Source organism: Hippopotamus amphibius, chromosome X (genome assembly GCF_030028045.1).
Source record: "Hippopotamus amphibius kiboko isolate mHipAmp2 chromosome X, mHipAmp2.hap2, whole genome shotgun sequence".
In the NCBI taxonomy this organism is placed as follows: domain Eukaryota; kingdom Metazoa; phylum Chordata; class Mammalia; order Artiodactyla; family Hippopotamidae; genus Hippopotamus; species Hippopotamus amphibius.
Window position 1 is genome coordinate 51,382,702 of NC_080203.1, and position 26,165 is coordinate 51,408,866.

The following is a 26,165-nucleotide window of genomic DNA, read 5'->3' on the forward strand; positions in this document are numbered from 1 at the left end:
AAAAATTACATAACCTCACTGGGCTTTAGTTTTCTAATTTGTAAAATGGTGTTAATAATAATAAACCTCTCTGAATCACAAGGGATGTATCTAAACTAAAAACACAGGCAACCAAATGTATAGACTACTGAACAGGATTTATTGATCTTTGCTAGGGTGCCTTTCAGTATATTCTACAGTGGTTATTTTCAACAGTATCTTTGGTTTTAAGTTAACAGTCCCGTATTTCTTTATTAACCTATATCTGAGGGTGAATTTTTGGTTTTATATTGATAGCTAATACTTATGCTGAACACTCATGACAAATCTTTTTATTTAATCAAATTGCCTACCTTTCATTCAATAATAATTTATTGAGGGCCTCCTATACAATAGACACTGGGGATAAAATGCAGAATAAAATAACTACCCTCCATGAGTTCTGAATCTTTAGAGAGAAAGAGAGAGAAAATAATTACAGTAAAGTGTGAACACTCCTATAATAATTATCCTCACAACGTGTAGTGGTAACCAGAGAAGAAGAGCTAAAGGGTAAACACTAGATGAAGAAGAGTAGCAAAGCACATTATAAACATGGGAATGGCAAGCTGTTCCAGTTACATGCTTTTAAAAAAAAAAAGGGTAAGACAAAGAAATAAAGTGTAATCAGGAGGTCAAGACTCTACCTCTAGTTTCATAACTAAAGTGATCAACTGTCTCAGTTTGCCTGGGACTGTCCCAATTTTAGTAGTGAAACTCCTGAATCCCAGGAAAGCCCTTAGTCCTGGACAAACCAAGACAGTTGGTTGCTATATCCAGCTTTATGAACCTGACTGTTACCTACTAAGAAGGCGGCTGTCTGCAATTCAGAAAGAGAACCCTCACCATATACCAACCAGGCTAGCATCTTGATCTTGAACTTCCAATCTCCAAAACTGTGAGAAAATAAATTTCTGTTGTTTAAGCCACCCCGCCTGCAGTATTCTTTTATTGTAGCACAAGCTGCCCAATACACCAACCAAAGTATTTCACTTCTCTAAGGGTCAGCTTTCTCATCTGTGGACTGAAGGGGCTAGACCAGATACTTTCTAATGTTAAGGTTCTAAGTTTAGATAGAGAAATCACGTGGATTGTGTTAGGTGTTTCTTTTTTCTTAGATCTTTTATAGATCTTCTTTTGAATTACAAATTTCTAAATTTTGCTTCCATAGACAGTAGTCATTTTCTTACAAATCACATTTTCTGGTACATTATATTTCATACTGAAACTGAACCTAATTCACTTTCCATCTTACAACTTCTGTAGGGGAGATAGATGCTTTCTTTTGTATGCTTGGGGAGATAATCTGTAATATTCTGTCACTAATACCATGTGATGACCTCTAGGAAATAAGGCCATTATGTTGTATATAGTTTACATAAATGCTGAATCTTAGAAAAAAGTAGCACAATTACATTATTTTAGAAACCCAAATTAAAGTTAGATATCTAAAATTTTCTCCACAGTAAAACTAAATGTCTTCTTCAGGTTCTTTGTATGACATATTTCACATCTCTACAGAAACACATCATCATACCATATCATAATTTGTTATGTCTCTCTGTCCCACTAGAATAACTAGAAAGTCGCAGTATGGGGGAAGGAGACAGTAACTCAAGGCAGAAAAACAAAGGTTTTTGGCCTTCATAAGTTATAAAATGGGCTGTGAGTGATTTTCGAAAAAAAAAGTCATGGAGGCAAGATATTGAACCTAGTATACAAATTACTCAAAATCTTCTCACAACCTGCCTACCAATGTTATTTGTTTGCAACATATACCCAGTATTTCAGGCAGTGTAGTTTTCTAAGTCATCTTCAAACACATCATGCTTATTCCTAGCCGTATACCATCATTAAAAAGAACTACTACCATTTTTTAACATTACATTTTTTCAAAGTACTGTGACAAAGATCATTGTATTTGACCATGAAAACAACCCTATGAAAATAAACAAGGGTCACTGCGTATTTCCTCATGTTTAGCTAAGGAAACAGGTTTGGAGACAGTAAGTGACTTGGCCATGAAAATTTAGCTAGTGATTGGCAAAATGGAAGCTAAAATGTAAGTTCTAAGCCCAGTGTTCTCCCATCTTGTAAGATTATGGTTTCTTCCCTTCATATAACGTAATTATACCTATCCTTCAAGATCCTTCTGTTCTAATTTATGAGTACCACTCACCCTCACCCCATCACCAAAAATTCCTCCCTCCTCTGAAGTTCTGCTAATCTGAAAGTAATCTCAATGGCATTAATTTTCATATTCATTGATAGAAGTATATTGTGACATTACATAATACCCTTTATGTATATTTCCTGGCTACTCAACTGAATCACAAGCTCCTTGAGCTTTCTGTGTGTCTTCTGTAACGTTTGTATCCCTCTGGTATACCAATCATCTGTTTTGTTTTGCCTTTGTTCCAGCCTGGCTTTTATCCCTTCACCTGCCCCTAACCTTTGGTATCCTCATCCTTGGTAATGGCCTCCTTAGGGCATGACCAATCATCCACTACAGGTAGTCTTGGTAGAACTGTCAATCAAGGTTCTTTGCCCCCACTTGGACAAGGGGTATTCTGATAATCTACACCAGGCCAGTTGGTCTCTCTTTCTAATTACAATTTGAATCAAACACAGGGAAAGGAGGAAGAAAATGAATACACCCCAGAGGCAACTCCCAGGAAAGATTTTCCATTCATTCCTGCTCTCTGCATTCTCAAAGCTGCCATAGTTGCTGCTCTTTTAAGGGCCAAGTTCTTCAGTCTTTCCTCAGATTCTGGCTGAGCTCCTCCCTATAAATTCCACTTTTTGCTTAAATCAGGCAGAGTCATTTTCTGTTGCTTGCAAACAAAGATCCTTATCTGATATACTCACAAAACTTAGTGCTTAGCGAGTGCTAAGTATTTTTAAATGTTTTCTTCTTATGTAGATTATATGTTATTATACACTGAAAGCATAAACAACAAATGACCCTGAAGTATAACATTGCTATTGGTTAGAATTTTAATAACCAACAGGCAAGCAGGGGCCAAGTTAACACTGGAAACTCATCTGCATAGAAATGACTTTTATTACAGTTCAACACCCTGGATTGGTGACTCACAAAGTGATAATACACTGCTGCAAATTAACAAAGCACTTTGTGGTGATGGTAGTACTTATAGTAATGATACCCTTTAGTGATATTTGACATTTAACTTAACCCGTCTGTTTTCCTTTTCTTCCCAAATATAGGAGTCAATTGTGACCATCTGAATTTTTAATATTACTTTACTACAAGAAACATGTGATAAGTTTAACTGCTTATGTTATGGTTTCTTTTTAACTAGGTGAATATTTTAACATGATCTACAGCTTCTTTGTGAAAAGTGGTAGATTACTGTTTTAAATTCACCGAGAAAAGAAATTATCATTAGAATAATTTAATTAGGTAAACGGTATCATTTTAAAAGTATAATCAGTGCCCTCCAAAGAAAGTTCCCTCTGCTATTCTTTTAAGGAAAAAAAAAGGCGCTAAGAAAAATCAACCAAGTAATCTTTTATAATACAATTGGAATTTAGCAATTCTAGCTAATCATATGTCAGTGGTTAACTCAGTTTCAAACAGATTATAAACCTAAGCTAGCTAACTATTTCTATGTACTTCAGTTAATTTCTGTCATTTTTAGAAATTTACATATACTCACAATCCTTTGTATTTCAGGAGCTTCCTTTTAATCCTAGATATTGTGAGAATATCATACATGTATATGATATTTTTCTTTCTTAATGACAAGTATTTCCCTGAAGATAAAGATCCTACTGAAAAGTGGGAGAGGGTGGAAGATTTTTAAACATTCACTTCTTTCTTTTTAGAACATCTATTACTACATGCTAGTATTTCCCACAAGATTATTTTTTATTTTATTTGAAGCTGGCAAAAATCTTTGTGCTGAATCCTTTGAGCATACCTCTAGTGATAGATGTCAGACCAGCGCTGTGTGGAAGAACTTTTATTTGACAGGTAGATGACAGGAAGAAGCCTCTCTCCAAAATATAAGATGCAACTGTACAGTCCTTTGGTGAGATTAATATAATCTTTTGTTCCTACGTATAAATGACTTATTCATCCTTGCCTCAAAAAAAAATTACAGTTCATGTAATTAACTTGAATAGTGTGAAATTAAGACACTTTAAAAAGGTACATATTTATGCAAATTGGGATAGTTTGTTTTAAATGTCTTTTTTATATGAATTAAATGTGAAACAGGTAACAATACAAATTTCCAATATTTTCTTTTAATTTACAATATTTTTGTGATCACCAACCAAGAACACTTTAAGATTCACTCACTGTGCCTATAGTATATACTCTAAACAAGCAGCATCTTGATAAGAGATGCTTTTAATAGTATTGGGTATATAATGTGCAATAAAATGAAAAAGTCTTAAATATATAGTTTATCCTACAAATCGGGGTGTGAGTTATTCTAATCTATTATAAGCATTGCCTTCTTCTCCTTGGTATTATCAAATAATTTCACGTCCCCTAATATCACAAGAAGAGGGACTAAAAATATTTTTTTGACAAAAGTCTAGCATGCCAGACCATCTTCCCTATCTTCCTTGCTTTCATTCTTTATACCCCTCAAAATAAATCAGGAGTAAACAGATATAATTCCATTATGCATCCTATTATCTACAAATATTATTCTGTCTGTCTGGGTGAAAATTACCAGGAGCAAATCATTTTTGATACATATTAAAATGCTAGTCCATGTATATGTAATGCACATCTATTTAATCCATGAATAGAAAAGAAATTTACATCCATTCCTAGATTGGGGATCCTTATAATAATACACTTCAAGAACTAACCAAAGTTCTGTAATGTTTTCAGATGTGAAAGAAAAAAAAAGTGAAAGAATGGTGAGATGTCAAAGATAGATTGCTTGTTTTCAGATTTATTTTTGTCTCCAGCTTTCTTACAGGCCTTCCCCTCAGAGTCTGTTCAGTTTTCTTTGTGTAACAGACAGATCTTTCCCTTGAATAAGGTGGTTTGCGCTAACCTAGAAATGGACATATACCATCACTTTTGCACTTGTCTGTTTCTTTGTTTACTTTTCACAAGAAATAAAACCTCAAAAATAATACCAGGAAATGGCTTAATCGAAACAATAAACAATTATCACTTGATTTTTTAAAACTTTTAGTTAATGCACTAAATACTTAGTATAAGTTTAATAATGCAACACTATTCAACAATAAAGAGTACTATTTTCTTAAAGGAGAATAAGGAAAGCATGTTCAGAAAGAAATTTCTGGCTATTACCTCACTGAATTTAGCTCCTCAAATACTTTTCGGAGAGACATAAAATAAGTTTGAAGGGACTGAAATACAACATTGCATCTACTTTGTAATTCTTTTTTGGATCTAAAAACTCCGAAAGATTTGATCAGCAAGAGGTGAGAACTGCACTACAAAAAAATTTGCAGTCTTTGAGGTTTTACTACAGTAAGGTTTTTAGAAATCATTTGTGTTTTGAGATATAATTCACATGCCATAAAATTCATCCTTTGAAAGCATACATTTTTGGCTTACGTACTATTGCTGTTTAAAGGAACCCATCTCATAGGTGAGATTATTGTCATAAGTTGGCATTATAAAATGTTATCTTACCTTACAGAGAAAGTTGATCTTAAAACCCAAAGACTGGGCATTTCTTGAGCCTGAGTTCATGTAGTTTCCAACCAAAAGAACTAACTCTAAAAGTCTGTTAAAGTTCTCACTTTTCTTCAGTTCTTCACAGGCCAGAGTTACCGCTATGATGCTTGGTTTGATGTTGTTTACGTGTTCTTCAAACGTGAGCTTGAAAAGAATGCTATTGAGACGAGGCCGCAACATTTTCACTGAGCTCATCTGCAAGATAAGGAATGCTGGTTAAGAAAATATATATATATATATATATATATATATATATATATATATATATATATATAAAGCCCGTTATTTTTCTCTCTAGTGGGGATCATCTTATAGACAATACTGTAAAATTTCTGAATAAAATGAATTCTCGCTGGGTTTTAACAAATATTATTCTACTTTGTTTTAGACATTTCAAAGCAACACTTTTTCAAAATTTAAAAAATAGCTGTTTAGTTTTAAAGGAATAAATGAAATCATTCTTACTGCATTAAGAAAATATTATTGAAGCTAAACAGTTGCTATACGCTAATTGCATAATCATTAGTCATCAATAGCACTGCAATTGCCAAAAATCTGTCTCCGAGGCGAACTACGAAAATGTACAAACATGACACTGAGTTGAGTGAATAGTGGGGCCACATATAAAAAACGTACATGATGACAGAAAACGTAAGTGGAACCACATTTTCTAAAAAAAATTACCTATTACTACGCTGTTTGAAACCAGAAGACTAGCTCTGATTAAGCATTTAATAATCTTAAACTTACGATTTCTATTAATAAAATATATTAAATATTTATATATGCTCTAAAGAATTTCACCTACTTGACAGAATGCTGATGTTAAATAATTAAGTTATGGTAAAATCACATGAACTTACTTTTAAGTACATTATTCAAGAATTCTATATTGGTTTTCTTCAAAACAGTTCAACTTAGGTTTTAATTACTTGTTTCATAGTATCGGTGCACATTCTCTATTCCCTTTGGTATAGCTCCTACGATCATAATTTCTTTTAGTCTTTAATTTCCCGTAAGCCCAAGTCATTTAACTAGTTTTTATTCACCAAATGAATTCTGGGAGAGAGGTGGGGGGAGGGTAGACACATAAGAACATAAGCACATACACAATGAAATTATTAACACTCCTAATTACATTTCTTTTTTTTACACATATAGCTTAGTTTTTTTTTTGATACAAATGCCAGGCACAGAGTAGGCACGAGATATCTGTAGATGACATGAAAGGAATTTGACAACATAAACAAGAGTCCTTAAACCACAAAGTACCCTCAAAAGCAGCAAAACAAGCTGTTGAATAGACTCCATCTGCTCTAACACAAAAGCAGAGCAGAACCTATCATTTTAATTGTTTGAAGTGAATTTTCACATTAACCATGGGTGTCTGCCTCTCCAAATATTAACCTGTGCTATCTGCCAATCCCCCATATGCTTTCATGCTTTTTAAAGGCAGATCATAAAAGTATGCTGGGAATATCCACCTGTTACTGTACTTACATAGGTCATATCACTTATCAATATAATAGCTTTTTAAAATACGATCAGGGTAATACTCAAAGCATCCTACTGTTTCTTCAGTACTCTCATGGTAAGTATAAGACACACCACCTACTCACAAAAAGTGTCCAATATACCTTAAAACTCATAACACAATCACTTGAAAACTAGAGCTAGCAATAAAACCAGCCCATGATTCTAAATCGGTCAACAGAAATTGAGTGCTGGAGATGTTCACTGAAAGAAGAGAAGATTTTAAACTCTATGACTACAATGTTTAATGAAGGGCTCACAGTTGAGGGGATACAAATGGATAAGTAGATAAAAATTAAATAAGTAGAGCCATAGAGAAAGCGAGCAAGCAAACACAAACGGGGACCAAAAGGAAGTTGTAGAGAGAAAGAATGGTGTGAGAAACGGTTTATAGGCTAGGAATACATGAGGTATATACCTAGGGGCAGAATTTGGATCAAAGTACCTTAAGAGTCCATGTAAAGGCCATAAAATTGGAAGGTAACCACATCAAAGTCTACGGCTCCACGAATGTGCAAATCTCCACGTGTATGTCTGTGTGGGAATCTCTCGAAGTTTCTATGTCTTTTCTGCTTTCATTTATGCCTCTACCACTGTCTCCAAATCCTTTCCCACTTAATTTCTCCCTTCTATTCACTGTTAACTGGCTGTCATTAGCACAGAAACAAGTTTTCTATCAATTTATATGTTTAGGAAGTAGTAGCTTTTCAGACTCGCTGATGGTTAAAAAAGCTATAGAACTACTGTGACCAGGTGCTAGTCACCATATACCTGTCCTTGCAATGCTCTATAGGACTTGTAGGAACCCTGCTCACCAGGGTAGCCTTGGTCTGAGATCCACAAGGAATAAAAACCCTAGGCTTACAGAGCTTTTTTTCACTCTTGCTTCAGTTCTAATACCACTTGTTTTCATTCATATTTGTATCCTTTCTGGGCTTTGTATTTCAATCCTTAGCCCACAAACCCAAAGAGCACAGATTTGATTTGATCTTTTTTCCCAATACCAGCTCCAATCGAAATAATGTGACCCAAAGTGTACTTTAATAATTATAATACCAATAACAACGGCGATTAACATTTATTGAGTACTTCATGCCAGACAATTTTCTACAGATGTCTTATATACATATATGAGGATTTGATTCTCAAAACAATCCTAAGAAAAGGTTACCAGCATTAGTCTCATTCTAAAGATGAGGAAAGTAAGGCACAAAAACACTAAGTAACTTGCACAGAGTCAAACTGTTGAAGATCTGGAGATCTGAACTCAGGCATCCTGGCTACAGAACCCAAGACACTGGACCACTATACCACGCCTTCTCTTGTGTCATACTGAGAGCAGTATGTATCATTGGTTGAAGGAGAGATTAGGGGCAGGGATACCATTAGTAAGTTTTCAAATGGTCTTAGGAACAGGTAATGACCTAGGATGTTGACAGTAGGAAGGGAGAGGAAGCAATAGATACAAGAAGCAGAAATAAAGAAGCAGCAATGGGACTTAGTAAATGACCAGTTATGGGAGGAGAAAGTCAAAGATGGCTCCAAGGTGTAAAGTCCTTTGTGAGGTAGCATGTTGTTGGCATTAACGAAGGCAGGAGGAGATGCTCATTTGGTGCAGTTAACTGCTGGGGTTTTTTTTGTTTCAGAGAATGCGGACAGATGCATTTGCTTCCCCTGATGTGCTGCCTATACTCCAGTAAGCTAATCAGGGACTAAGGCAGTGGGGGGCTGGTAGGGTCCAGCTCAGTAGCAAATTCAACCAAATGACTGAATCTACAAACTTTTGCATCGTTTGACTGTGTGAAGCTAATCCACCTAATTTCTCTGCTTCAGTTTCCTCATTTGTAAAGTAGGGGAAAGTCCTGTCGACCAGTCTTGTTTTGATAATTAAGTAGGAGCCAAATAAATGATCCATATATATTATTTCCTTCCTTTTTTAGTCTCTGCCTCTAGAGTTGTGGAAAGGTGCAGTACATAGTTCAGGATCCACAAATGAAAAATATTACTTGGAGGTTACCAAGACATTTTTATTAGCATTTAAGTGAACTTGGTTCACCACCCTCTCAGACACCAGTGTATTTTATTACTAACAAAGACACTACTAGATTCCCATTACTAAGACTCCAAATCTTGGAGTCATATTCAAATCGTGGTAAACACAATGGAATTTAATACCATTCCTTGCCTATATTTTAACCTGAAGAATTTCATAGAATTGGCTCTTATTTTCAATTCTCATCATCCGAGCTTAAAAATGTATGTACTTCAAGGTTGAATGACTAAAATAGACTTTTTAAATGTGTTCCGTGATCCCTTCAGCCATCCCCCCTCCAAATCCTCACATGAATAGTAAAATGACACCTCTATAATAGGGAAATAATATTGTTTTCTTGACATTTTGAGTTTTAGGTATTGTTATGATATCCGGTAGCATTTGGAAATTCAGCCCTTGAGTTTAGGATGAGATAAATAACGGAGTTGGCAGATTCGGGAGTTATTGGAATAGATGTTGTGAGAGGCAGGTTGTTGATGAGGAGAGTATATTGAGAGAAGAATCAAAGACTGCACCTTGTGTAGCACCTAGCATGGGTCCTTGCGTTTATTAGACATTCAAATGTTTGCTGATTGATTTTAAAAGCACTCCTTAGCTGACTAACCATTTTCCGGATCTTCTCCCAAGGAGGGCAGACAGGTTGTCTATTGAACAAAATTAACAGCGGATGGTAATGCTTTACTGTCCCCAAAATAATGTCTTCAGCTAAGATGTCAAACCAGAAATGCTAGGGAATTAATTTTGTTGAACTGTTGTTACTGGATATAATCTATCATCAGTCAACCTGATTCAGGGAAGAAGTTGTTTGTTATAAGGATCAGAGTTGTCCTTTGATCTGGCAAAATTTCCTCCTTCATTTACCCACTAGAATATAGTGCAGAGCAGGTAAAAAATATCATAGGTGATTTGAAAAATAAAAAAATCCTTGTAAAACGAATGAATGAATGGGTGTATTCATTCATACAAACAGAAACTCCAATATCAGCAAAGTGCTGGATTGGGAAGCAGATGCACAGTGTGAAGAGTTATCACAGTAGGCTGATGTGGGGGAGGAGGAGGGTACCCTACTGCCTACGTAAAGTCATTAGCTACCAAATGGTCATTCCAATGATACTACCCAGGCTCAATCTCAGCCCGAATTCAGAGCTCCATATAACTATTTTGAAGGGTAGGTTCGAGAGAATTTTTCCCTTAATCCTCAGAGAGGGAGAGAAACCATTCTCTGTATTCTCTAGACCCATAAGGTAAACTGTAGTGGAAGAAACAGGGACTTCTGAGTTACACAGACCTGGACTTGAACGATAGTTCTGTTACTTTATAGTTATGATCTAATCCAAGTTACCGAATGTTTCTGAGACTTTATTTCCCCATCAGTAAAGTGTATGCCTTAAGTCATTCATGCAAGTTGCAGTAAGACTTAAATGAGCTCCTATGTGTAACACTGCTGTCAGGGTAGCTGACACAATGGAAGCACTCTAAAACAGTAGCTATTGCTGTTATTACCCTCTTCACTCATGCTCAGAAATTCCTAAGATGAAGGTACCATGGTCCCCGACTGTTCTACCAAATCCGAGATGAAGTTTCTCTCATCCACAATTAAGGAATGTGTGTTACCAGAGCTTGGTGAAGAACGGCCCTCATTATCTATTTAACACTTTGTAAATACCGTGCAGTGCTCCCTTCAGTCAGTTTCAATGCATAATATACATTCGCTATTAGAGATGCTAGTATTGAAAATGTGTTACCGTAAAAATCAATAGAATTACGGAGGAGGTGAAACTGTACGGATGTATCTCTTAAGAGGAGCCACAAAACAGTATGCTTGATCATACTAATAGAATTTGCTGCAATCAGAAGTGTGAATTTCTATGATCAGACCAGGGTAGAATGACAGACAATAGTTGAATCTACATTGGAGGATTTGAGTGTGTAAGAGAATGTCTTGGATAACTAAGCTTAGAAATCACAGGCAGCACTGAACGACATCCCCAGCCACAGATACAATTATTAAAAGGCTCATGTCTTGTAAAGGCATGAGTGCATCTAAGTGATATAAGGAAATATAACAAAAACTTGGCTGAAATGTATGTTTGTTCTTCCTCGTGGTCCCTCGCAGCATTTTAGTTGATGGGCATCCTTTGTTTTATAATTCATTCCTTGAAGTGCTGTGGGATGCTGACCAAGGTGCTGTATTATGTAGGGAATTTATTTGTGTTACAAGATACCTGTCTATCAAATCACATCAAACAGTTATCATTTCTTTACCTGATCTGCACTATATTAACAAAAAAAAAAGTACACTGACAGCTTTAGCGAGAGCAGCTACAAGTGGGTTATTTCCCCAAAGAGTTAGACACAGTTTTGTTTATATAATTTGAATTTTATACACTTCACTAGCTATGCAGCTGGTGAATATTGATGTTCTGCCAAACTACCATGAGAATCCACAGAGAAAGAAAAAAGACCCAAGTGTAACAATCATGTGTGAAGGAGGAAGAGGTAGCCACATGCCACTCCTGCAGTCACGTGTGGCTCACTTTTAAGCTGATTTCTGTTATCTTTCATTTTGCACTGCTGAGAAACACACCTTCGACTGCCATTATATGTGAGTATAACTGATCTTCTAGTGTCTTCAAAATATAGTGTTAAAAATTCATTAGAATTAACACATATATTTCTAACAAGTCACAAGGTGTTTTCCCCCCAAATACGTAAATACTATTGGGACCCAATGTATTGATACATTGAATATACAGAATAATTTTGTATGAGAGACTATAATTAAGGTGGTGATAATGAAGTGACAGTAAAGAAGAGTGGATTTAAGTCAGACAGCAGGCAGAAGTGCTTATAAAAGTTGTGAGATCCAGACTCAATGACAGCAAAACTCTGCCAGAAATATGGAAATAAAGCAAGGACATCTGTGATTCTCTATTAAATAAATCTTTAGACATAACCCCCTCCAGAGTAGGCTCTCTACTGCTCACTGCTATACTTTCTGTAGTACACCTAGTACCTGGACTGGACAAAATCATCAATACAGGTACACCTGCTGTATGGAGCCAATGGTAAATGTTTGTATATTAGATGTCAGGAGAGAGAAGAACCATGGTTAATCTGTAAAATGAGGCTTTGGAAAAACAGTGTTGAAAACTGACTCTGTCTCAGAAGAATATTTTCTCCAAATAGAATGATATGTGCAAATTATGCATCAACAAACATTTACTCATCTTCAGTCTAGAACAGAATATGGCAGCAATGTCGGCCCCAAGAGACATTGGAAACTCAGAAGAATTACACTAAGAACTGGAGCGAGAATTTCAAAACATCCTTCTGAAAACAACCGTCTAAAGCCAAGAACGGCCATCATAGCATCTGTGATGCTATGCTGTTATCTTAAGAATTACTGATATATGGAGAAGGAAAAGGGGTTAATTTTTGATTTTTTTAAAAATTTAATGAAAAGCAATCAATAGCAAAATTGATTGACATCCACAGACTTAATCTGAATATTCAGTTTTCAGGTAGTTTTATTTTACCTCATTTTATTGCAAAAGCTGATGGAAATAAGCAATCTTGTCACAAAATGGATTATCATGAGAAGTTGATGAAATGAACAAGAATCTGAATACATGGACTTGAGAACAAGTCATGGCGAGGTTTCTTTTACTTGATCACACAAAATTATTAAACCAGCTTTTTTTCAGATAAAAAGAATGCACATCTAGAAGTAAGAGCTAGCATTCATATTTACAGAAGGAATGAAAATAGAAACAATCAAGGCATTACATATCAAAACACTGAACACTCTGAATGAAAGCAGATAAAGAAAAATGCAATTTTCCCAATGAATATGCAAACCTGAATAATGATTTAATATTAATAGAACAGAAGAGCTACAATTTTCCATCCAAACTAATTGCCTTTGATGATATGTGGGAGAAAAAAAAAAAGCTTTTAAGAATTTCCTTTTCACCTGGTTAAGCTATCTTGAATAGAGCTCATAAGCTCTTCGGGGGGGTTAAAAAAATTAAAAAGCACACCGACTTTATAGTTGTACTTCCAACTATAGGCATAAATCCACTCCTCCCACCTTCACATATTTATGTAGAGAAAGAAAAAAATTAAATGTGCTGTCAGCAGTATCGCATAATCTTTGCTTTTCATTATAAATGTTCTAATGCACAAGGCTATCTCAATATCTTTTTCTTAGATTATAGCTTTAGAATGTTTTTAATTGAAAAATATGGGTAATTTTGAAGTCAGAAAAACAAAGTACTGATTACTAAGAGAACTAATTATTGCCTTCTTTTTCTCAGAAGATGTGTTAGTTTAATAGATACACACAGTATGGGTCTCCATCCTCAGTGCAAGACAAGTGGGAATTTCCATAGCTCTGAGGTTTGAGAACAGCTGAGCTGCAAACACACTCAGAAGAGTCTAAAAACTCCTGCTGGGGGTTCTAACTGGCAGAGCTTTCAAAGATCTGTGCTTTTTTTCCTAGTAAAGGTACAGCACATAATTACAACAATGTACCAAATTCAATTCTGTGGGAGGCACGTTGGAGGACAAGTCAGTGGGAAACTATGCAGCCAATCTACCCTCCTAAAGAAAAGGATTATTGACCATAGAAGGTGTGGGAACTAGCATACCCCTCTTCCCAGGAGATCTGCCTGGGAAGAACCCCTGGGAAGAGGGGTACCCTAGTTTTTTTTATTTGTTTCTTTTTTTCTTCTCTCTCTCGGTTTCTTTTTAACTTACTACATGCGAATATAAGTAAACCCAATGATATCCCTGCTAAAAGAAAAAAAAGAAAGGAAGAAAGAAAGAAAGAACAAAACACCCAAAAAGTTTACCGCAAGCTTAGCAGCCCAGTCACAGTCTCAGGTAACTTATTTCTCTTAAAAAGTCAAAGCCAGATTTTCCCCTCGTGTTGCGAATTTTATTGTTTTTTGTTTGATGATGATTTTTTAATGCATCTCGCAGGAGTAATCACACTTCTGGCATATGTCTATCCCTAACTGATGAGATTGTTTTTATTATCCAGGAAGTTATATAATAATGGAAACTCTACAGGACACTGGCAAGGGTGATAGGAGTAAAATTAGGAAAGAGTATTTATCACTAGAGAAGGCAAAGAAAGAAAAGGACTCAGTAAGGAATCTAAATTCTTCAATGTTATACACACAGATACAGAATTAGACAGGACTGGAAAGAGCCAACTTGATTTCTGCATTCAAGCTAATACATTCAACAAACATTTAGTAAGTACATATCATGTGAATTAAATCAATATGATACACTTAGAGAAGCTGCAATCTAGCAGGGGTTATAGATATTCAATACATAACCTCAAAATTAAACATTTAATTAAAAACCGTGAGAAAGGAAAAGAAAAAGAAAAAAGGTGCTCTGAGAGAGTTTAATAGGAAGACCTAATTTTGATTGATAGGTAAATGAAGGCAACACAGGGAGAATGAAATTTAAGCAGAAACTCAAAGAATAAGCAGGAGACAGGCAGGCAGTGAGTGGGAGTAAGAGGGAGCAGCCTGTGTAATGGTCCAAAGGCAGGAAAGAGCACGGTAAATTCAAAAAACAACACACTGATGCTTTAAGCAGATAAATAATCATGCAACACAAACGTACTCTAGAAATGTCACATCGAGGGCTGTGCCGAGACTGATTTGCAAAAGGGCAAAAGTGTACGTGGAAAAAACAGGCTAAAAGTATATTATAATGGTTAAGAGAAAGATGATGCTGGCTTGGGCTAAAGTGGTGATGGCAGAAGAAGAGAAATGAGTAGATCCGATGTATACATATTTTAGATGCAATTAGGAGGTAATTACTGATCTCTCCTAGATCAGTTTAAGTGCATTGTTTAAGGCAGAATTCTGATTGCTGTTTGTTGCATAGTAACTAGAGGTAAGGAAGTAAAGAACAAAAAGAGACTAATCTTTGAAAAAACAGATGCTAGGTAATGAAGAGAGGGCAGTCATGGATCTCAGGGCCAGTGAAGGATTTTTATTCATCCATCCAGCTATCCATTCATGCATTTTTAGGCAGTGAATGACTTAAGACTCTTTTTTTTCTCAAGAGAAGGGCAGAGTGCAGACTAACAAATTGAAGAAGCAACAGAATAACAGAAAAAAAGTAGGCAGGGGATAATAATGCCTTAAACAGAGATAAGTAAATTAGTATGTAGTAGAATATCTCACACACACGTGCATGTATACACATGCGCACACACCAGTTCAGTACAGTGGTTAAAATCATAATCCATGATGTCAGACTGCCTGGGATTGAATTCTGTACCTACTACTTACCATATAACCTTGGACAAGGTCCGCAGCCTTCTCTGACCTCAGTTTCCTCACCTGTAACATGAAGCTAATAACAGGGCTTCAATACAGCCCAATCTCATAGGGCTGTAAGGAATTCATGAGACGGTGTGTGTAAAAATGCTTTAGCATAGCATCAGACACAGTAACACCTCTATACACTCTTGTTTCTATCACTAATAATGACAACAATAGTATTAGTCATAATAAATAAAATTTCTTTTTCGGAAGTTTGAGAAAGAGGTAGCTAATAAAATTTATGGATAGAGATAACTGTAGGTAGAAGAGATATTGAAAGTTCTGAAGCCTATGTGCTTTCCCTTTTCCCGGTAAGAGATGAGGTTGTTGGTAGTAAGTGAAAAGAATGGGGAGGGGAGGGGAGGGAGCAAAGACTTGAGGAAAGCAGGTAAGTTATGGCACAGCCGGTACAGTTGCTATGGAAAAACAAAAGACCACTGAATAGGAACAAGTAAAATAACTGCTGAAATGGCAATGAGAGTCCTGCCGAAGTAAAAGCTAGAATGTCATAAAGACACCAATTCACTCAGTTCACCAAAGAGAACAGGGAGACATAAAGCCAGTGAGTTAGAGACAGAATAAGAATGCGAAGGAGCTCGGATTTTATTCCGTAAACTCTAGGAGACACTGAAGGGTTTTAACACAGAAATCACAAGATTAATATAGATTTTAAGGTGATCACACTAATACTTTTGATGGGGGAAGAAAGCAGAAGTAAGACAACCAGTTTGGAGCCTTTCTCATTAGGGCAGATAATTCCGTACATTTCCAAAGTTGTCCTAAATGTAGGCTGTCAATATATTTTGAGGGTTAAAAATTATTTGGGCGTTTCCACACAGAAGTGAATTTAATTTCAGCATAGACCTGGACAAATATATTTGAACATAATTTTTATTTTTAGAGATCTAAAATACGCTATTTTTAATCTCAGGCTCATACCTGGTTTTAATAATTGTCCTATAATTCAATTCAATAAACACGTATCTACTGTCTGTTATATACAAGATATACATGCCTACCTACATAGTTAAAAGACTAAGTCATATCATTATTTCAAGAATCTTTGTGCTAGATATGAGATTACCTAAATTTTATTTGGCACATTCTGATTGATACTGCCTTAGGAAATTTACATAGCATAAACTACTTTGTAATGTCCTTGACCATTTTCCCTACAGACATGTAGCTAAGGATGCACAGAGTAAATAAGAGGACCAGGTGACTTCATGTTCACAGCCCCAGAATTATTTATGGTTATGTGCATAAACAAGAAATCTCTTCCATTTTCTATTCTGCTTTGAGTTCAGAAGGTATATTGCTTTTTATGTGCCCAAACTTCATTTCCTCAGTATGGTACCAAGGATATTCCTCTTGAAGGACTTGCTTGGCAAACTAATACATCTTCCAAGATAAACTGCATTCAGAAAAAAAATGGCTTCAGAGAAATTGTGTAGTGTACCTACTGTAAAACTCATAACCGTCATGACACAGCTGAATTCTCAGATGGTATATAGCCTTGCTGCAATTATAATATGAATTCAAGTAGCTTAAGTTTCGAGCGTGGACTTTGGCCTAGAAAATTTTATTATTTCATATTGTGTTAAAGCGCTGCTCCTTAATAAATAGTATCTGGCCAGTTTAGTTAATTTGCCTAACTCAAAAATGAGAGATATCTCTTCCTCAGTTATCTTTACATACTCTATCTTACCCTAAATATACATTCCTGATTTGCTTTTCAAGGATTTGACAGTCCTCCTACACCAGCATATGCAATGCCATATCTGAGAATTAATAAACTCTAAATATGGGCAAGCAGTTATTGCATATGTTCAAAAGGAAAATTCTCTGTTCCATCTATCACATTTTGATTTTAAACAAGATTTTTAAGTTGCAAGTACCAAATCAGATCAATTCAAATACATTACTATTAAAGAGGTTAAAAAAATATTTCAGATGAAGCAGACAGAGTGCTTGACTATTAGGTCTGGCAGTGATTTTAAGAAGTCTTAGTATGCAGATGGAAAATGTTCAGAGAGCCAGGGTAAAACTGAAAGCTGTAATACAACTATTTATTCTGATGGCAAACAAACTTGTATTGAACACCTAAGTCGAAAAATAGCTTTTCTGTAAGAAAGTAAATAAATCATTATGCCCTCTTTCCCACCATCTTTTTTTTTTCCCCCCCAATTATCTGAATAGAGGTTTTGGGGAAAGCTTAAAACATATATATACACATATAAAACTATATTTTCTAATACATAATTTAAACCTAGTCATCTTTTGTATCCCTTAAAATGAAGAGTCAATAAGAAAATATAATTCATTCCAAATATTGCTTAATCACAGTAAAGCATGATGTGTATTTATGAAATTTTCTTTCCAGCTGAAATAGTGTATTTAAAGCTTCAATCAATTAATGACACTCTATGGGAAATCGGAACATTCTTGTGCTTTTTCTAATACAACATATACCACAGATAATAGTCCCAAGAATATTACTAATTATCTAGTTTCCACCTTATTCTCAGTCTAACTTTTTTAGGGCCAAATTCTAACATCAAGATCTAAATAGAAGAAAAAATAGTCAATATAATAATATGTATTATTTTTCACATATTAATATCAGCACTGATATAGAGGAAGGTCCACAAGATGTCTTGAGGTTATTTCATAATTTAATCGTAATTTCTTTATTTTTCAATAATATTATGAATAATAAAAAAGGATTTTTTTTATGACAGCCAATGTTATATTAAGCTATGTAGTTATACAGGAGGAAAAAATTTCAGCAATTGAAATTCTTCTTTTTTTTTTTTTCACTGTTTCTGATAAGTGTTACTTTCAAGCTGAGTTTGTAGGTCCTTAGGCTAGATACATACCACAACTCCAAACTGTTCCGGCTCACAAAGGTCATCATACTCACTCTTCAGCTGTGCTAATTCATTGAGTACCTTCTGCTCAGGAAGATGTTTTATAAGGTTCTAAAAAGAAACAGAAGCACAAAAGTTTAGTATTTCATTATTAAGATTACTAAACATGCATTAACAACTCTAAAGGTGATTAACTAGAATAGTGGATACATTTCTGATTATGGTTCTGTCATCGTACCAGTGTATCTTCCCCTTCTCCCCAAAAACTTAACCAAAAAACAAACGACAATTTAATGGGGATAAATATATAAATGTGTTTGGTTTCTATGCAATACAGCACATAAATATCAAATTTAAAAAATCATTATGATAATAAATAACACTCCAAAACTGACTAACCTTCTAGGCCTTAAACACACAGCATAATTTTTAAGTTTTATTTCCTATCATGGTAATTAGTCAACCTATATAAAAAAAAAAAAAAAACAGAAAAATACTATGTGGAATTAACTCATGTGCAACAATAATGATGATAATAATAATCAACTCTACTGTTCATAACTGGCAAATTTTGGAATCATCTTCAATCTTATAAACCACAATAAGCCTGTAAAAAACAATCTCCCATTATTTACAGTATCTGTATTTTTTTCTTTTTTTCTATTTTGTTCTTCCATGTGATTCCCAATTTCCAATACCATTATTAAGAAACAAGCCTAGCCTTGGCCCCTGAAGTCCACACATCATTTTCCCAGCCATTTTAGCTTTACCACCTCACAGCTGGCCACATAAGAGTCCAACACTGAGTATGAGAGACAAGTGTGCAACCCAAGCAAAACATTCAAGCCACCTTAAAAGTATCTTTCAGGACAACTTAAATATATACACATTATCTGTATTTAAATACACAATACATTCCAACTTTAATGGAGAACCAAGAAAAAGTGATGAAGTCTGATGCATGTTCAAGTTTGATGCCTAAGAGAATGAAAATTAATTCTTCTCAACCTAGCTTATTTTTGACTTTGGAACCGTTCTAACTATTAACACGTTAGCCTGCAACCAATATTTTGGGGACCTGTATGGAATTTTAAAAGGTATATGAAAGGGAAGAAAGCAGGAAACAAAGATTTAAGAAAGCAGAGTTGACGAAAAATGGCAGAGAAGGAAGTTCCAGAGATTGACCCCTCCACCAAAGCAGCCACTGAGATGGAAAGAGTGATTTAATAAACTATTTCAGAACTGTGGAACCTGACTGAGAATTACAACACGGGAAGTGTTGGATGAAGAGAGACTCTTGTAAGAGAATAACATGCAGAAAACAGATACCATAATACCATTCTTAAGCGCCACTGTGAGGATAGTGCCTGAGTTGGCAAAGAGGATGGCTGATACCAGGGTGAGCAGTGGGGACCCTGTTCTCCAAAATTTGGAGATCTGCATTTTGGTTGGTTGGGCAGATGCATGCCTTGGTTTCAACACTCTCTGGTTGCAGCAGCTTTCCCCGATGGCATCTATCAGAAGATTTAAACAGATAGAAACACCTCTCCTGCTTTTTGGAACCAGACATTTAAGGAAATCTTTGGCAGGTCACTGGCTGACAGAATAGATAATGAAACCCAAACTACAGTGACCACACAAAAGGAATACACACTACTGCCCTCAGCAAACAAAAATCAGCAGTCTGTAAGGAGTGGCAGAATCAGATTCCCAGAGTTATGAGTTACAGTATATTCAAATGTCCAGTTCTCAAGAAAAAAATTACAAAGCATGAGAAGAAACAGGAAAGCATGGCATGGGGGGTAGGGGGGTGGGATTTGACAGAAACTATCCCTAAAGATGCTCAGCCTTTAAGTTATTACTCAAAAATATTAAATCAACTGTCTTAAATATGCTCAATGAACTAAAGAAAACTATGGACAAATAACTAAAGGAAATCAGGAAAATGATGTTATGAAAAGAATGAGAATATCAATAAAGACACAGAAATTACAAAAAGGAATCCAAAAGAAATTCTGGAAGTGAAAAGTATAATAACTGAAATGAAAATGTTACTAGAGGGGTTCAACAGCAGATATGAGCAGGCAGAAGAAAGAACTGATGAACTTGAACATAAGGAAAATGAAATGATTCAGTCTTAGGAACAGAAAGACAAAAGAATGAAGAAAAATAAATGCGGCCTGAGGGATCTGTGGGAAACCAAGCATACCAACATGTACATCACAGGATTCCCAGAAGGGAAAGGGACAGAAAAAATATTTGAAGAGATAATGGTCGAAAACTTCCCAAATCTGCTGAAATACATAAACATCCAAAAAGCTCATTAACTCCAAGCAGGACATCAAAGAGGTCCACTGTGAGACACTTTCTAATCAAACCGTCAAATTGTAGAAAAAGAATTTTTAAAGCAGCAATAGGGAAGTGAATTGTCACATTTAAGGGATCCTCAATAGTATTAATATATGATTTCTCCCATAGGAGCCAAAAGGTAGTGAGATAACATATTTAAAATGCTGAAATAAAAGGCTATCGATGATAATTTTATATCCACCAAAATCATCCTCCTCCAAGAATGTAAAAACTAAGATATTGCCAAATTAACAACAACAGCAACAACAAAAGAGATAATTTATTGCTAGCAAACCTGTGCTGCCAGAAATACTAAAGGACGCCCTACAAGCAGAAATGAAAAGAAAATAAACAGTAACTCAAAGACGTAATAAGAAATAAAGAGCAAGGTAACTACATAGGTAAATATAAAAGTCAATGTTACTGTACTTTTGTTTGTAACGCCTCTTTTTTTCTACATGATTTAAAAGGAAAATGCATAAAACAACAGTTATAAATCTATGTTAATGGGCATATAATGTATAAACATAATCTATGACAACAGCAATATAAAGGGACAAAGATGTACAGGAACAGAGTGTTCACATATTATTGAAATTAAGTTTGTATTATTAAGACTAGGTTGTTATAAACTTAAGATGTTAATTATAATCCCTAAGGTAATTACTAAGAAAATAACTAAAACTTACACAGAATAAAGAGAAGAATCAAAATAGCAGGCTACCAAAAAAAAACCAAAAAACAAAACTAACTACAAAAATAGATAATAACAGAGAAATTAAGGAATAAAAACATGTAAGACATAGAAGACAGCTACATGGCAGAAATAAGCCCCTTCTTATGAATAATTTAAATGTAAGTGAATTAAACTCTCCAATTAAAAGAAAGAGTTTTGCAGAATGGATGGGAAAACAAATAATATGTACTGTTGGTGGGAACGTAAATTGATACAAGCACTATGGAAACAGTAAGGGTCCTCAACAAATTTAAAAAAGAACTACCATATAATCCAGCAATTCTACTTCTGTGTATATATCTGAAGAAAATGAAATCACCATATCAAAGAGATATCAGTATGCCCATGTTCAACGCACCATTATTTACAATTGCCAAGATATGAGAACAATCTAAGTGTCCATGAATGAATGAATGAATAAAGAAGATCACACACACACACACACACACACACACACACACACACACACACACACAATGGAATACTATTCAGCCCTAAAAAAGAATGAAATCTCGCCATTTGCAACAACACACACTGACTTCGAGGGCACTACACTAAGTGAAATAAGTCAGACAGAGAAAGACAACTACCATATGATCTGACTTACATGTGGACTCTAAAAAACAAAACCAAACAACAACAAAAAAACCAAGCTGATAGATACAGAGAACAGACTGGTGGTTGCTGGAGTTGGGGGGAGGGGGGGAATAGGTGAAGGGGGGTCAAAAGGTACAAACTTCCAGCTATGAAATAAGTCATGGGGATATAACATACAGCATGGTGACTATACCTAATAATACTGTATTACATATTTGAGAGTTGCTGAGACAGTAGATCTTAAACGTCCTCATCACAAGAAAAAAGAAAAAGAAAAAATTTCTATATGTATAGTGACATATTGTAATCATGTTATAATTATACAAATACTGAATCATTATGTTGTACACCTGAAACTGATATGCTATGTGTCAATTATACCTCAGTAAAACAAGTCAATAAATAAACATACATATCTTCTATATGCAGTCTACATGAGAATCACTGGCAATAAAAAGACACAAAGTGGTTGAAAGCAAAAGGACAGGAAAGATAGTGCATGTAAATAGCAACAACAACAAAAAAGCTGAGGTGTCTATATTATTGTCAAACTAGACACAAAAAGGGAACAAAAGACAAGGATATTATATATTAATAAAAGTTTCAGCTCATCAAGTGTTGAACACATTCACATCTAAAAACGGAGCTCCAAAATATATGAAGTAAAAATTGACAGATTTGAAGGAAGAAATAGATGGTTGTAAAATAATACTTGGAATGCAGGGGTGATTCAACATACAAAAACCAATCAATGTAATATACCAAAGTAATAGAATGAAGGGAAAAAAATTCACATGATCATTTCAACTAATGCATAAAAATCATTTGACAAAATCCAACACACATTTGTGAGAAAAAAATACTCTTTTAGGAATAAAAGAAAGCTTTCTCAACATGATAAAGGTCACATACGAAAAAGTCACAGTTAACATACTCAGTAGTGAAAGACTGAAAACATATCTGTTAAGAACAGGAATAAGACTCGATGCTTGCTTACACCACATGTATCCATCATAGTACGGGAAGTTCTAATCAGAGAAATTAGGCAAGAATGAGAAATAAAAGGCATCCAAATTGGAAAAGAAGAAAAAAAAAATCTCTGTACAGATGACATGATTTTGTATGCAGAAAACACTAAATAATCCACCAAAAAAAAAAAAAAAACCCTGTTAGAGCTAATAAATGAATTCAGCAAAGTTTCAGGATACATAATCAGCACACAATAATCAGCTGTATTTCTATGCACTATCAATAAACAATCTGAAAGGAAATAAAGAAAACAATTCCATTTACATTAGCATGTTTTAAAGCACCCACGATGAGATAGCATTTCATGCCCACTAGAATGGCTTTTGTCAAAAAAATGGGAAATAACAAGTGTTGGTTAGGATGTGTTAAAATAGGAACCTTCATGCATTGCTGGTTGGAATGTAAAAGGGTACCAGCACTGTGGAAAACAGTTTGGTGGTTTCTTAGAAATTAAACATAGAATTACCATATGACCCCACAATTCAAATCCTAGGTATGTACCCAAAAGAACTGGAAACAGTGTCTCAAACAGATACTTGTTACACAAATGTCCATAGCATCATTATTCAATAGCCAGACAGTAAAAACAACCTACTTGTCCATCGGCAGATGCATTGATAAATGTGCTGTATACATACAACAGAATATTATTCACCAGAAAAAGGAAAATTTTGTTTGTTTTTGATGTGGACCATTTTTTTTAAAGTCTTTATTGAATTTGCTACAACATTGCTTCTGTTTTATGCTTTGGTTTTTTGGCCAGGAGGCATGTGGGATCTTAGCTCCCTGACCAGGGATCGAACCCACACCCCCTGCATTGGAAGGTGAAGGCTTAACCACTGGAGTGCCAGGGACGTCCCAAAAGGAAGTTCTGATCCATGCTAAAACATGGATGAATCTTGAAAATATTTAGCTTAGTGAAATAAGATAGACAAAAAAGGACAAATACTGTATGAACCCACTTATGTGTGGCATCTAGAATAGACAAATTCTCCGAGACAGTAGAACAGAGGTTACCAGGGGCTGGGGGCAGAAGGGAATGGGGAGTTACTGCTTGAAAGGTATAGAGTTTCTGTTTGGGATGATGAAAAAGTTCTGGAAATAGTGATGATGTTTGAAGAACAATGTAAATATACTTAACACCACTTAAATTGTACACTTAACATATGTTAAATGGTACACTATATATTATAGATGCTTCCAGATCAAAAAAAAAAAGTAGGCAACATATAGCCTAATATGTCCCACAGGAAACAAGTGTATCATATCTACTTTAAGTCCTCTTTTGTTCCCTCCATTTATCTTTTCTCTCCTCCCGTTAATTCTGCATTTCCACTAAGCTCTATGCCTGCAATGGCACCCACTGTGTAACTGATGACACCAAAGATTTAAAATATCATGTCCTTTGACTTAAAAGAAATATCAATGTTGTCATAACAATATAAACAAATAATCAAATGAAATTAAGAACATCTACTATTTTGCTTCATTAATAACATTTTCTTCTATAGAATGAAAAGGTAAGTAAATACCAATGTGTTATTTCTATTTTTCTGGAATATTTCTGATGTATATAAATTGTTATTTAAAATTATTCTCTGTTAATGGGACTTTTTGTGAAGTATGTTATTAAGAAAAGCAAAGAATCAGATTGGTAACTTGAGTAATTTTCCCTACAGGGAAACTCAATTAGAAAGATTAAGAACACTATTAAAATTATTAAAAATATCAATTCTGCATATTTCAAACTCTGCATCTCAACTTTAAGTTTTAACTGTGAAAATAACTATTACAGAATGAATCAAGCCTAAAATAGAATTTTATCTCTGAATGTGAAACATTGTTATTTTGCTTCTCTTCCAGCTGTAGATAACCTGTTAAGTCATCTTTACAACTCAGGCTCCACCATAGGTGACTTTTCTTTCTCTGTTCAGCTATATGAAATATTGAATACATTCGGTGGGCTTAGATGTATTCTCATTCTGGATATGGCCTTCTGACTGAGTTATAAGCTTATATAACTTCCAGTGTGTAATGGGTTCTATTTGCAACTACGGTTTAGAATAACAGTTTCTCAACGTGTGGCAGATGCAGACTACTTTATAGGACTTATTGCTTAATGAGCCCACTACCTCTAGAACCCCATGTTGCAAGCGGCCACCACAGCCAATACCTAAAGATACCTGATTTTTTTTCCATACATACTAGACTTTATAAACAAAAATGGAGTATAAGATCAGACATTAATAATGTTTCCATGCCCATCAATTCCTGAATAGAAGAGGAAGGAGGATTAGAAGACAGAGGAGAGAGAGACATAGTGGTACTCATTTGCCTCTATCCCCTTCACCTGCTCTTCAAAAGCATGTCAAGAGAGAAAAGAGAAAAATGTTCAAGGCACAGTTTGAGACTAATGTGGACAGTCCTTGGAGTCAGTCGGAACTCTATTTGTTAGGCATCCTGGGAGAGAAACGTCCCACCTGATGGAAGGGGAGTGTGTATCAGCCAGTCAGGCTGGGCCCAGTAAGAAAGCCTACATTTTGGAAAGGATCAGGGTGATGCTGAGAGCAGTATATTTGTTTCTTGAATGTGTCTCCAGGCCTGGCCTACCCACCCCCAACACAGTCATATTATCTGGGTGCTGTGGAAAGGGGAGCTGTGTGACGAGCACAGCTTGGGGATCCCCCAAATCAAGGATGTTAGAAAAGGAGACAAGGGAAGAAACACATTTCTGTATTTTGCCACCGGACACTCCACGCCTTTGGCATCCAGAGGGCTTCAGTGCATACCAGCTGGGCCTGGTGAGAAACTCCTCCCCTATCCCCACCTACAGCGGTCCTTAGGAAAGGGTTCAAGACAGGAAATGAAGAAAATCGCCCATAGCAGCTACATGGAAGCCGACAAAATTAGTTCATGAGATGTGGAA

General features: G+C 35.3%; 1 protein-coding gene across 4 annotated transcripts in view; it reads right to left on the reverse strand.

Moving 5' to 3' along the window:
• The window catches only part of DIAPH2 (diaphanous related formin 2), an 824,692-nt gene that overhangs the window by 402,432 nt on the left and 396,095 nt on the right, over window positions 1–26,165 (reverse strand). For all 4 annotated transcript variants that reach the window (XM_057717321.1, XM_057717320.1, XM_057717322.1 and 1 more), the window contains 2 exons: window positions 18,538–18,639; window positions 5,672–5,911 (listed from right to left, as the gene is read on the reverse strand). In XM_057717321.1, the coding sequence (XP_057573304.1) occupies window positions 5,672–5,911; window positions 18,538–18,639 (342 nt within the window). The remainder of the gene's footprint in view (window positions 1–5,671; window positions 5,912–18,537; window positions 18,640–26,165) is intronic.